The following is a 12,495-nucleotide window of genomic DNA, read 5'->3' as shown; positions in this document are numbered from 1 at the left end:
CTGCTGATTCTCAAATTTATAAGTTTCTGGTTTACACAATTGCACTTGACTACACTATAGTGTACGGTCATAGAAAGGAAATGATTTATAAAAACATTATCTGGTGTCACCCAGATGAGGAGGAGTTGTTCTTTGAGTCAGGTTCCTCTTAATGATTCTTCCTCGTATTGTCTCAGGGAGATTTTTCTCATAACGGTCACCTCTGGCTTGCTCATGACGAATACATCTCTTTAATTTCTATTGTGAATTTTTATATTCCTGTAAAGCTGCTTTGCATTGTTAAAAGCGATATACAAAATAAAACCGAATTGACAGACGGTCCAGAAAACTGAAATCTAGCAAACAAATTGTTGTCATTTAAGATATAAGGTATAATCAAGGAGAAAAAAAAAAACATCCTGGGAAGAGAACAGGACCTGACTTGTCTTACAGACATTCCATAACAATAAATGTGACGGTTAAAACACATTTTTATTCATTTGATAAAAACGCAAAGTTTGGCAAAACGCTGTGGAATAAGAAGAACAAAACACTTGTCACATGGTGCTTAGGATTATTTTCCTAACAGAGTTTTATTACTTCAAGACCTAAACACATGAAGGAACAGACCAGCTTCTTTTAAAAGAATGACACAGCTCGGTATGTGTTTTTTTTTTTTTAAAGCAAAGACTTAGTCTTTTTATTGGCAGTGGAAAATAGGGATCAGTATTTTTTATTGAAAGGAAGCAATAAATAATACTGTGATAAAAAATAGTTCATAAGTACTCAGACTGTACAGCATTTCTGTTACAAGAGGAGAGATCTTTTAACAATAGAGAGGAAAACAAATGATTGGAATTGTGCATGAGAGACTTAAAAAGAGGCAAAAAGACAAAGAGAAGGGCAGGGGATGAACTTGTGTTTGTCAGGTCAAAGAATGTGACTCTCTAAAGTTATAATACAGTCCAGGCTTTTTATTTGATATGACTCATGAGAAGGTTAAAATGCCGTGAACACACGAGGAGAAGCAGAATAAATAAAAACAGAGGGATGTAAGGCTTAATCAGATGCTGGAAGGTCAAATCACGCCAAATTTTCGGACACTGCAAATAGAGCTTAGGCCACAGTGAGGTTGGTCCAGCGGAGAAGAATAGCACGCACACACACACACGCATATGCACAAACACACACCTATACACACGTCCTTAATGCGTGTCTCATGTGCAGGAGAAAAGGAATGGAGAGATTCAGCATGTGGAAAAGGCGACTGCTGAAAGATGCATCCGAAAGTAGCCCTCGTCATTGCTACCGTTTATGGCTTATCACATGTTTTGGTATCAGACAAGAAAAATAGGAAAGAGACAGAGGGGTTGAAATAATAATAATAATTATAATCATTATAATTGTCATAATAAGTACCACTGGGTCGTGGAACAAATGCTCTAAGATATGCACCAATTCTGATATTCACATAATACATCAACAAATCAACAGCCAAATGGATTTAAGAACAGAAGTAAGGGGATGAAATTATATCACAAAAAGTCAGTCACAAAAATCTGAATCAGCTCAGGTTTCAGCATCACAAACCAAATATATGGACACAATTAAGGAAATGAGGATTATTTAAAAAAATAATAATAATAATAAAAAAAAAAAATTGATTAGATAAAAATGTACAAACTTCAGATCTGTAATACATTCAGTTACACCTGAAAGAGTTAAAAATGATATGGGGGGAAAAAAAAGAAGAAGAAAAGGCAAATGATGCATAAACATAACTAAATATATGAAATGTCCCATAAATAGAATAATCCGTAAATCTAAAATATGTCCTCTACTTCGGAGACGTCGTGATAAACCTTCAGGAATCTCAGAGTGCTTGTGCATTAGACTCGCAGCCTGAAGGGGACGCCTCGTCTTCTGTCGCTTCACCTATAGAGATAATGAGCATAAACTGAGAGCAGGGAGGAGAGACGAATGGAGACATGGACAAGTGGGGAAAGACAGAAAAGGGAGAGGTAGAGACATGTTCGTATTACTACCGGGAACACTGAAGCGTTCAACACTTTAATTGAGCATCGATATGTTAGTGTATTAATAACTCCAGTTCCTCACCATATAACTGTTTATATCATGATCACTGCCAAACATGCGTTCATCCTGAATGGTGACACATTCTGGTTATTACTACACACACACACACACACACACACACACACACACACACACACACACACACACACACACACACACACACACACACACACACACACACACACACACACACACACACACACACACACACACACACACACACACACACACACACACACACACACACACACAAAATGTGGTATATATACGCTCAGTGGTTAAGGTGTTTGACTACTGATCGGAAGATCATTGGTTCGAATCCCAGGCCCACCCAGGTCCCCTGAGCAAGGCCCTTAACCCTCAATTTCTCAGGTGTATAAACTGAAATAAAAACGTAAGTCACTCTGGATAAGAGTGTCTGCTAAATGCTGTAAATGTAAATATATATATATATACACAGCACAGTTCTTGATTCAGAAGGTGTACAGACATGTTTGCACTTGTGATTTGCTTCATTTGACTTAAATTCAAGACAGTGGTCCCTGTACGACAACAGAAAATGGGTCAGCTTGCTGTGGACAGATTGCAAGTTCGTATCCTGACGATGCTGTCTGCCTGGGAGTGCTAGAGAGCTGTCAGTCACAACGTCACTAGCCAATCATGGGCCACTGTGAGCTCATGTATGTGGAAAAGTGCATTTAACACAGTATAATACGTTACCTTACAGTACCATTGAAATGGCTTCATGAATCTCAGACGAAGCACATGTTAACCTTAGCGCCTTGCTCGGTTGCAATAAAAGGGAAAAGCTATTATTTTGCTTAAAGATCTGATCTTTTATTTTTTTATTTAGTACTGACCTTCATAAGCTACAAAAAATATTTACATGTTTCCCAGAAGAAAAAAACTATTTGCACTAATCATCCTGTTAAAATGTTTCACCCCCTTGCGCTTAATATATGGCGCTATTCTTGAGTGAATAAGTGAATGTGTGCGAGTCCTTCAGCCGTCCTTAGTGTGACAAGGTAAATCTCAACACCACATCACTGATTTAAAGGGGAACAGAAGATGCTGGGACAAAGAAGATGCGCAGACAAACCAACCCATTCTGTGTATATATACGGAGACATACTTCTTGTTACAATTAAGTTATTTGTTTAATTTGCCTTATTTTAGGGGTGCGTGTTGTCGTCTTCATTTTTGACTAGATTTTACAGAATTTGTCAAATTCTTAGTCTCTGACCTAGTGAACGGGAATGAGGACGTGTTTTAGAGACTACAAAGCACATCTTTGTGCTGCTCAGGATAAATGCGTCGGCAAAATTCTGTAAACCTTCTAAAAAAAAATAAGCAAACAGGAAATCTCATATATTAAACTGCAGAAATCCATGCAAAGAGATTTCAAGTTGACCTAGTTAGTCTTCTCGTGCATACTTTTACACACATTCAGGCGCATGAACAGAATTATGGTTTTATGATGTTTTTATAAGCTGGTCTGTGTTTGTGTTACGCTACAGTCAGGGGTAGGGGGCTAGGGGTAGAGTGAGGCTGTGTGCGGACATGCTGAATGAGACGCAACCAAGGCACTTAGACATTTCACGATCATTACAAACTGTGAAAAAGTGTAGGCAGTTATGATGATATGAATGATGAACATTTCCTACTGTCACATGTCTAGCAAACTTGAAATTCACAAGCAGCTGTGGGTCTGAATGGTGTTGACTCACCCTGGCTTTGGGTTAGCAGGAATATGTTCGGATTGTAGCAGAGTCGAGCCTCTGAACGCCACTCACACTCCCTGCGGTACCAGCCGACACATGCGCAAGCAGTTAGAAACACACGCACAAGTTAGAACTGCATCCATGGATTAGTCATGATTTTCACCAAACAGCAGTTCTTAGTTAGAACAATTTCTAGTGTTATGTCACTGCCCTTTTTACTTGTGAGACTGAATACATTTGGTGTATAACTAGTGTATTAAGTGTACAGCTAGCATACCCTTTACAGGTATCAGACAGCTAACACTGGCTGTGTGTTTATAGGAGCATTTCATTCAGAAAACAAAACCCAGAATGGATTACACAGATAAATGTTTCACTTACAGATAAACCCTAATGACGAGGGGCACTGACCTGCTCCTGACAGACTTTTAGGCCTCATTCAGGTTACTATTGGTTCGAGTTTAGTTTCTGCAGCTACACAATATAACCTTATTTACTTATTTTCTTTATTTACTGTTCAGCCATACTGAAATGCGCTGCAATCTTTTTCACAAGTGAAACCTTTAAATTGTCTTCTTGTACAGAAGGGAAAGTCCACCGAAGCCTCATTTACAGCACACTCTTATAGCGAAACTGACAATTGTGTTACACAGAGAGACATGCGAGGGGCATTTGTAAGTAATAAGCACACCAATAAGCAATAAGTTGGATACATGTCAACTCAAACTAAAGCTCGGAACACACGATCCAACATTCACCAGGACACACCATCATCAAATACACAATCAACCCATCATTAATGTGTTGGGGTGTGTGTTAATGTCTTTGGAGAACATGTGAGTGGGTTCAATAGTAAATGTATTTTTAGTGTATGATGCTGAATGTCGGTTATTGGACAATGTTAATGTTAGTTTCCATCTGGGAAAGATTTTTGGGGTTTGATGGCATCTCAAGGTAAATAATGAGGTGCATTGGGCGATGTTGGTGTTGTTATCTGGGAGAGATTGGTGGGGTTTGATGGCATCTTATGGTAAATGTTTGGGTGTATTGGGAAATGCTGGTGTTTTTTTTGTCATCTGGGAGAGGTTGTTGGGGTTTGATGGCAATCGATGGTAAACGTTGATGTGTATAGAACACTGGTGGCATGTTGTTGTTGTCTGGTAGTAAATGCTGGTGTTGATCGTATTGGACTGTAAATGGTTTGTACTGGTCAATGTTTCACCTTTGTCTGGTAAAGAAAAAATGTAGGTTTTTTTTTTTTGGTATTTGATGGTAAATTATGGTGTGTATTAGGCAGTTGCTCTCAGTTTTTTTTTTGCGATTGCAAGGTTTTTGCGTGCCATTATCTGGAAGAGAATGCTGGTATTTGATGATAAATGTTGTTGTGTATTGGAAAGTGTTGGTCTTTGGAAAGGAATCTTGGTGCTCACTGGTATTAGTTTATACTGGTGTGTATTGGATACTGTTAGTATCTGTTGATGCCTGGTAGAGAATGATGGTGTTCAGTGGTATAATGTGCACTGGTCAGTGTTTGGTGTTGTTTGGTAAAGCACCATAGTACTTGAGTTTACATGTTGTATGTTAGTGTGTATCTGAAACACATTAGCTGAGTGCACACTGAAATAGTATTTAAAGACGTATGTACCGTCCAGCTGGTGTTTCTTGGGCTGAATGGCAGGTGAAGTGGATGTGCTATTGGTCACTCTGAAGTTAGCAGGCAGTGTGTCGGAGCTGAAGCCACCACGGACATCTTTGGGGCGAAACTTTTTCCTCCAGGATGGAGCTCTCCTGAAATTCTTATCATCATCCTGCAGGTTACAGAAAAGGGGGAGAAATGTATGTTCCACTTCTCCATTTTACCACTGAACTCATTATAATCCTGCTGATGACAGGGAGGAGGAGAGTGGTAGTGCTAGACTGTTGGGAAAGAGGACAGCCTAATTGATTCCTTTTCTGTAGCCCATGGTATTTTTAGAAGCCAGACACGTAAATTTTTTTGTGCAACAGATTTAAATTCACATTACTCCCTCGGCACTTTTACTGGCCGGCTTTTGTCCCCCATATTGAAATAGAAGTGAGGAATATGTTGCACGGGAAACCCACACGAGGTAATTCAAGCTGGCTTTTGATTCTATTTATGTACATTTAGAAAGCAATATTACTAGTTGAATTTAATGAGAAGAATTTTGCTTCTGTTTTGTTTTAGCTTACATTACCTACAATAACCATGTAGAAGAATGGTTTCGAAAGTCTGCTTTATTAGGTGGTTTATGCTCCCCCCCCCCAACCCCGTTTGAATCAAGTTTCTTAATTCAAAGTTTTGAACATTTGCAGGTGTTTGACAACAGCAGAGAGAACCAAACCTCCTCTAGTTTCCGCTCTGTTCCCAAACCAAGCAGGTTATTGTACTCTCTCTCCAGCACTGATCTCGCCTGCAACACAGACAAGAAACAAAAAGACACCAAAGTGAGACTCCATGGCAAAATATGCAGTACTGTATCTGAAGCAATGTTGCAATGCTGTGCCTGTATGTCATTTTTAATGGTGTGTAATTGTTATATATTATTATTTTAACGTTCTATTAGACATTTAACAAAAAAAACAGATGAAACGCTATTCTTTATTCTACGGATTTATCCATCCTTTGACTTATTATTGTTAACTGGAGTCAAACCCATGCCCACCTGCGTGTTCTGAGTGGGAATCTGCAGCAGCAGGGCGAGCGTGTTGTGATCGAATGTTTCATCGAGGGCCACTAGCGCTCCATGCACACCACTCTCCTGCAAGTTGTCTGCATATTCCTTCAACCCAATAAACTGCACCCATTTAATCAGACGCTCGTTACTCCATACCAGGACATCTGCGTAAAATAAAGGAAAATAAGTTCATTGAACGGTTGAACCAGGAACAAGTGCAGAGAAATAACAGCCTTAACAGGTTAGAACAGGATGCCAAAGAACCCTTCATGCATAAAAGCATATTATCAAATGTAAACATTTGTGGGTGAAGGATAATGGTTAGGTGAGACCCCTTAGGTCCAGTGAAGCATTATGTTAAAGTAACAACATGCACAAACAATCCAGACCAGGGGTGTCCAATCTTATCCAGTGTTATGCAAGTCTTTTATTACATCTAAGCAGTAACCACACCTCATAGTCTTTTAAACCTGCTTAATGAGAAGAATTAGGTGAGGATCCGGCTTGATTGGAATGAAAACGTGCACCCACACCAGCCCTTTGCAGATTTGCCTGGAAACCACTGGCATCTGTGGGCTTCCCTTTTTTTTTTTTTTGGCAACAGACTACAGAAGGTCCTTGTCCTTTATTCGATAGTGGACTGCCAGAGCTCTGACCTTAAACCCATTTGATCACCTTTGGTATGAAGTGAAAGCCAAATGTGTGCCAGTCTGTTCTAACCTCACTAATGCTTTTGTTGCTGAACGGGCACGAGTCCCCACAGCCACGCTCAAAAATCAAGTGGAAACCCTACCGAGCGAGGCTGTTATAGATGTGATGGGATGCTTAATCCATATTAATGCCCATGTCTTTACACTAAGATCATCATATAGCACATAATCAAGAGTACACATACTTTAGGCCACTTCACAAAACAGTCCTCTTCACAAATGAGTACTTACAGATAATTTGTGGACCATGAAAAGTATATATACATGTTCTTTCCATTAAAGTTTTCTAAATATATACACAGTTTATAGTCTGTTACAAGAGCACTTCTTAGAACTACTATATTATACAAGAAGCTTACTTATCAAATGTCATTAAGATTTATAATCACATCCTGGCAGACTGACCTTTCGTCTCCAGCTGGGATTCCTCTCGTCTTTTCTCAAGTTCTTTCCGGTCATAATTTAGCCTCCTCAAACACATCACACCACACTGGAAACTGTTTCTGTTAGACGACAAACACACAATCACATATAAACACATGCAGTGTTAGAAAAAAGTACACACACACACACACACAACCTACTTCTATTTCCTCACTGAAAACGAGGAAACTGAAAATATCTCTATTATTCAAACAGATTAATCCAGTGAGTCCTTTTATAATAGCATTTCCTGTTCTATTGGTTATTATTTTGCTTAAAATGAGCAAAATGACCAATAAAATAAGACTAGCGTGGAATCAGTACAAATAAGTTTTAATAATCTTAAGATTCGGTACGTTAGCCTTGGTATGGAATACTACATACATGTGATTGTGTTCAAGATATTTTCACTTGCTAAGGTCCAGCCAGACATTTTTGTCTAAACTTTATTTACTTTACTTTATAGAAGTGTTCATTGTGGTATAATTAATAGTTGTGTACCTGTGAAAGCTGTCCACCATCTTTAGCTGGCCACGCAGGTCTTTCTTGGTCAGATGATCCAGCATACGTGCATCCACTAGAGACTCCATAAAGTAGCTGCGATACTGAGGTAAACCCAGGCTGGGCAACCACTCGTTCCCGATCCACTCATGGTTCATGTCTCCATAAGCGAGCGTCTGCACACGTACATATCAAATAGGTATAAACATGACATACAATTTCAGGTTAACCAACTGATGATGATTAAATAGTGAGGTTTCACTGTTTGGAGTGAAAAGAGTTTTATGCTGACATTTACATGGCTTTTTCTTTTTCTTTTTCCTCCAGCATGAATTCTAGCTCAAACTCAGGTAACCACTTGGTCTTATCACACCAAACAGTTATGGCAATGGAGTTGGGGGGAAAAAAATTCTTTTTAATTGTCTTAAAATGATTTCATATTGATTTTGATTAAATTACATCTGACTTCTAAGTGGCTTGAAAGAGCAGCATTATTTTGAGTGAGCATGAACAGAATTTTATTAGAACAAAATGATCTGATTAAAATAAATAATCCCCGAAGGTGGGATTTAAAGCCAAATGGAACATATCACTACAATCACTAAACTAAAAGCCTTCATATACTACAGTGTGATTGTGACTGCAGTCTGCTGAGCAGTTCAGCAAGCAGCCCTTAATGCTTGCTATAGTGGACTGCTACAAAGTGTGTGTGTGTGTGTGTGTGTGTGTGTGTACACCATTGCATTCCACGTTCCATTCTAATCTCATTTACTAATTTAATACTAGTGAGTATCAGTCTTCTTCCCGCAGATCCACAAAATGAACTAAAACTCACTCTTTGCTTCAATTTCCAACATCTAAACAAAGGTAACATACTCTTGAGACTAATTTATAGATTGTATTAGCAATGTCTACACTGACGAGGTCATTGTTGTAATAAGCACTTTATAACCCACTATGTGAGAGTCTTGGTATCATGTTCATATGATTAGTGTTTGCTAGTTTAGTTGAAAAGGGAAAAATAAGCAAAGGAGAGAGATTCGAACCTGGGCCCAGCTGCCCTCTTCATCCTCCTGATGTTAGCATGGTTAGCATTAGCATGAGAGAAAAGTCAGAAGATTGTTAGTGAGCCTTAAAAGTTATCACAGCATTAGTGTGAAACACGCACATGCGCGCACACACACACACTACAGAACTGAGGTATAGTAAAATTGTACACACACACACACACACACACTACAGAACTGAGGTATAGTAAAATTGTACACACACACACACACACACACTACAGAACTGAGGTATAGTAAAATTGTACACACACACACACACTACAGAACTGAGGTATAGTAAAATTGTACACACACACTACAGAACTGAGGTATAGTAAAATTGTACACACACACACACTACAGAACTGAGGTATAGTAGTATTGTGTACACACACACACACACACACTACAGAACTGAGGTATAGTAAAATTGTACACACACACACACTACAGAACTGAGGTATTGTAGTATTGTGTACACACACACACACTACAGAACTGAGGTATTGTAGTATTGTGTACACACACACACACACTACAGAACTGAGGTATAGTAGTATTGTGTACACACACACACACACTACAGAACTGAGGTATTGTAGTATTGTGTACACACACACTACAGAACTGAGGTATTGTAGTATTGTGTACACACACACACACACACTACAGAACTGAGGTATTGTAGTATTGTGTACACACACACACACACACACTACAGAACTGAGGTATAGTAGTATTGTGTACACACACACACACACTACAGAACTGAGGTATAGTAGTATTGTGTACACACACACACACACACACACACACTACAGAACTGAGGTATAGTAGTATTGTGTACACACACACACACACACACACACACACACACACACACTACAGAACTGAGGTATAGTAGTATTGTGTACACACACACACACACACACACACACACACACACACACACACTACAGAACTGAGGTATAGTAGTATTGTGTACACACACACACACACACACACACACACACACACTACAGAACTGAGGTATAGTAGAATTGTGTACACACACACACACACACACACACACACTACAGAACTGATGTATAGTAGAATTGTGTACACACAGAGACACACAAAACAGAACTCCGCTATAGTACAATAGTGAACCGAACACACAAACACACACATCCCAAAGAGAACTGAGCTATAGTACACGACTGTGGTGGTTCTTTTCAGCAAGAATGAAGAGTCTGGTAACTGATAACTGCCTGGTGTAGAGCCAACATCCTGTCTCTGATTGTTGAGAGAACATTGTCGGTTCCTCTGTGGAGATGGTCAAGAACACCAAATACCTTGGTGTTCATCTGGCAGAGAACTTCACCTGGTCACTCAATACCAGCTCCATCAGCAAGAAAGCCCAGCAGTGTCTCTACTTCCTGGGAAAGCTGAGCACTGTCTGGTTTGGGAACTACACCGTCTCGGATCGCAAGCAGTGGATAGTAAGAACAGCTGAGAAGATGATTGGAGTCTTTCTTTCCTCTGTCACAGCCATCTACACCACACGCTGCATCCACAAAGCCAACAGCATTGTGGATGTCCCCATACACCCCTCACACACACTTTTCACCCTGGAACAAGCTACCGTAGCATTAGGGCCCTCTTACCTCAAGCCATCCAACTCCTCAACACCCAGAACTGAATCGTACCAAACGAACACACACACGCACACGCACACACACACGCACACACTCACACACACACACTCAATTGCTGTTTATGCACATTCTTTTGCACAACACAATTCAATACCTCACCCTGTGTTTACAACCCTCTATTGCACAATGTTTACGGCCCTATATCTTTGCACAATGTTTTGTGCAACATACCGAATACACACTGTCTTGTTTTGTCTGGCTGCACTGCCTCTCGTCTTGCACTAGGTTGCACACATTGCACTTTATGTGGCTAGGACAACTTACTTTCGGTCCTTAGCTCCGTGTTGTTCTATGTAGCTGTGTTGTTCCTCCAGGACCAAGGTGCTACATAAAACGTCATTTTATTTCACTACACACTGCGTCAGCCATATATGGTTTAAAAGACAATAAAAGCTTCTTGTCTAAGACTAGAATTGTGAATACACACACGGCACTGAGCTATAGCAGAATTTTGTACACAAACACACACGGCACTGATCTATAGCAGAATTTTGTACACAAACACACACGGCACTGATCTATAGCAGAATTTTGTACACAAACACACGAGCTATAGCAGAATTTTGTACACAAACACACGAGCTATAGCAGAATTTTGTACACAAACACACACGGCACTGAGCTATAGCAGAATTTTGTACACAAACACACACGGCACTGAACTATACTAGAATTTTGCACACAAACACAGCACTGACCTATAGGAAAATTTTGTACGTACACACACACACACACATACACACACACACAACACTGAGCTATAGGAGAATTGTGCACCCAAAACCACCACCCCCACACCCAAACAGCACATATTTCCCTCACATACATGATCTTAGGTGCACACACACACAGAAGAAATATTAAACAAGACACTTACAGTATTAACTATGAATTAAAGAGGATAATAAACAAAGAGTACTGAGGGTTAGGGGTGAATGTGTCCAGACCGGGTCACTAACCGTGAGTGGTGTAGCTGCCAGGCTCTCCATCTCCTCATGTGTAACCCACACATTCCCCGTGGACTAAACACCCCGATCACATGACCCACAGTGTGACCCGCCACAAGAGCGAATCCGTGAGTGAGGAAAATGGAGTAATGTGGGGAGAGGGATGAGTAACAGAACAGATCAGTCAGGCAGAGAGAAATAGTTATTCTTCAAGCACCAGGCATTCAGATCACTGTTATTGTATTTCATTCAGATGGTAGAACATGCTGTATTTGGAAGGCAGCTGCTTCAGGGCAATATCCTGCTTATCCTTCTCAATGTACATCTTACTTCCATCCTGCTACACAAAGGCAACAGTTATTCAATTGAAATATTTCCAGGAGCGACTAACAAGTGTCTTTTATTGAATATGTAGCTATTGTGAGTGCGGTCTGTCTTTTTTTTTTTTAATGTTTGTTTCGCTTAATTAAAAACACTACACTGAAATCATGGCTCTGTTTCACAAGGACACAAAAATAAAAGCCCAGAATGCGTGCGTGTACGAATGCAGCTGAATTAGCGAATACTAATAAGAAACAAACGTCACACAACATAGCACTAAGAGTGTCATGTTCAGGACTCGGGCGTAAAGAGTACGCGATGAACCAGCTACCTCAGAGAAGGACGTGGATA

The 12,495-nt window shown here is 39.9% G+C and overlaps 1 protein-coding gene across 24 annotated transcripts in view; it reads right to left on the bottom strand.

Moving 5' to 3' along the window:
- Positions 1-539: 539 nt before the first annotated feature.
- ppfia1 (PTPRF interacting protein alpha 1) overlaps positions 540-12,495 on the bottom strand; it is a 68,437-nt gene continuing 56,481 nt past the window's right edge. For 11 of the 24 annotated variants that reach the window (XM_047822221.1, XM_047822220.1, XM_047822209.1 and 8 more), the window contains 8 exons: positions 11,836-11,898; positions 9,174-9,200; positions 8,128-8,303; positions 7,609-7,706; positions 6,482-6,657; positions 6,161-6,229; positions 5,443-5,605; positions 540-1,914 (listed from right to left, as the gene is read on the bottom strand). In XM_047822221.1, coding sequence (XP_047678177.1) covers positions 1,853-1,914; positions 5,443-5,605; positions 6,161-6,229; positions 6,482-6,657; positions 7,609-7,706; positions 8,128-8,303; positions 9,174-9,200; positions 11,836-11,898 — 834 coding nt within the window. In that variant the 3' untranslated portion in view covers positions 540-1,852. Of the gene's footprint in view, positions 1,937-3,803; positions 3,875-5,442; positions 5,606-6,160; positions 6,230-6,481; positions 6,658-7,608; positions 7,707-8,127; positions 8,304-9,173; positions 9,201-11,835; positions 11,899-12,495 lie in introns of all 24 variants that reach the window. The other 13 variants (XM_047822205.1, XM_047822210.1, XM_027168091.2 and 10 more) reach the window with 6 other exon arrangements.

This window comes from Tachysurus fulvidraco, chromosome 13, assembly GCF_022655615.1.
Source record: "Tachysurus fulvidraco isolate hzauxx_2018 chromosome 13, HZAU_PFXX_2.0, whole genome shotgun sequence".
Lineage (NCBI taxonomy): Eukaryota > Metazoa > Chordata > Actinopteri > Siluriformes > Bagridae > Tachysurus > Tachysurus fulvidraco.
This window is presented reverse-complemented; position numbering and strand designations above follow the sequence as displayed.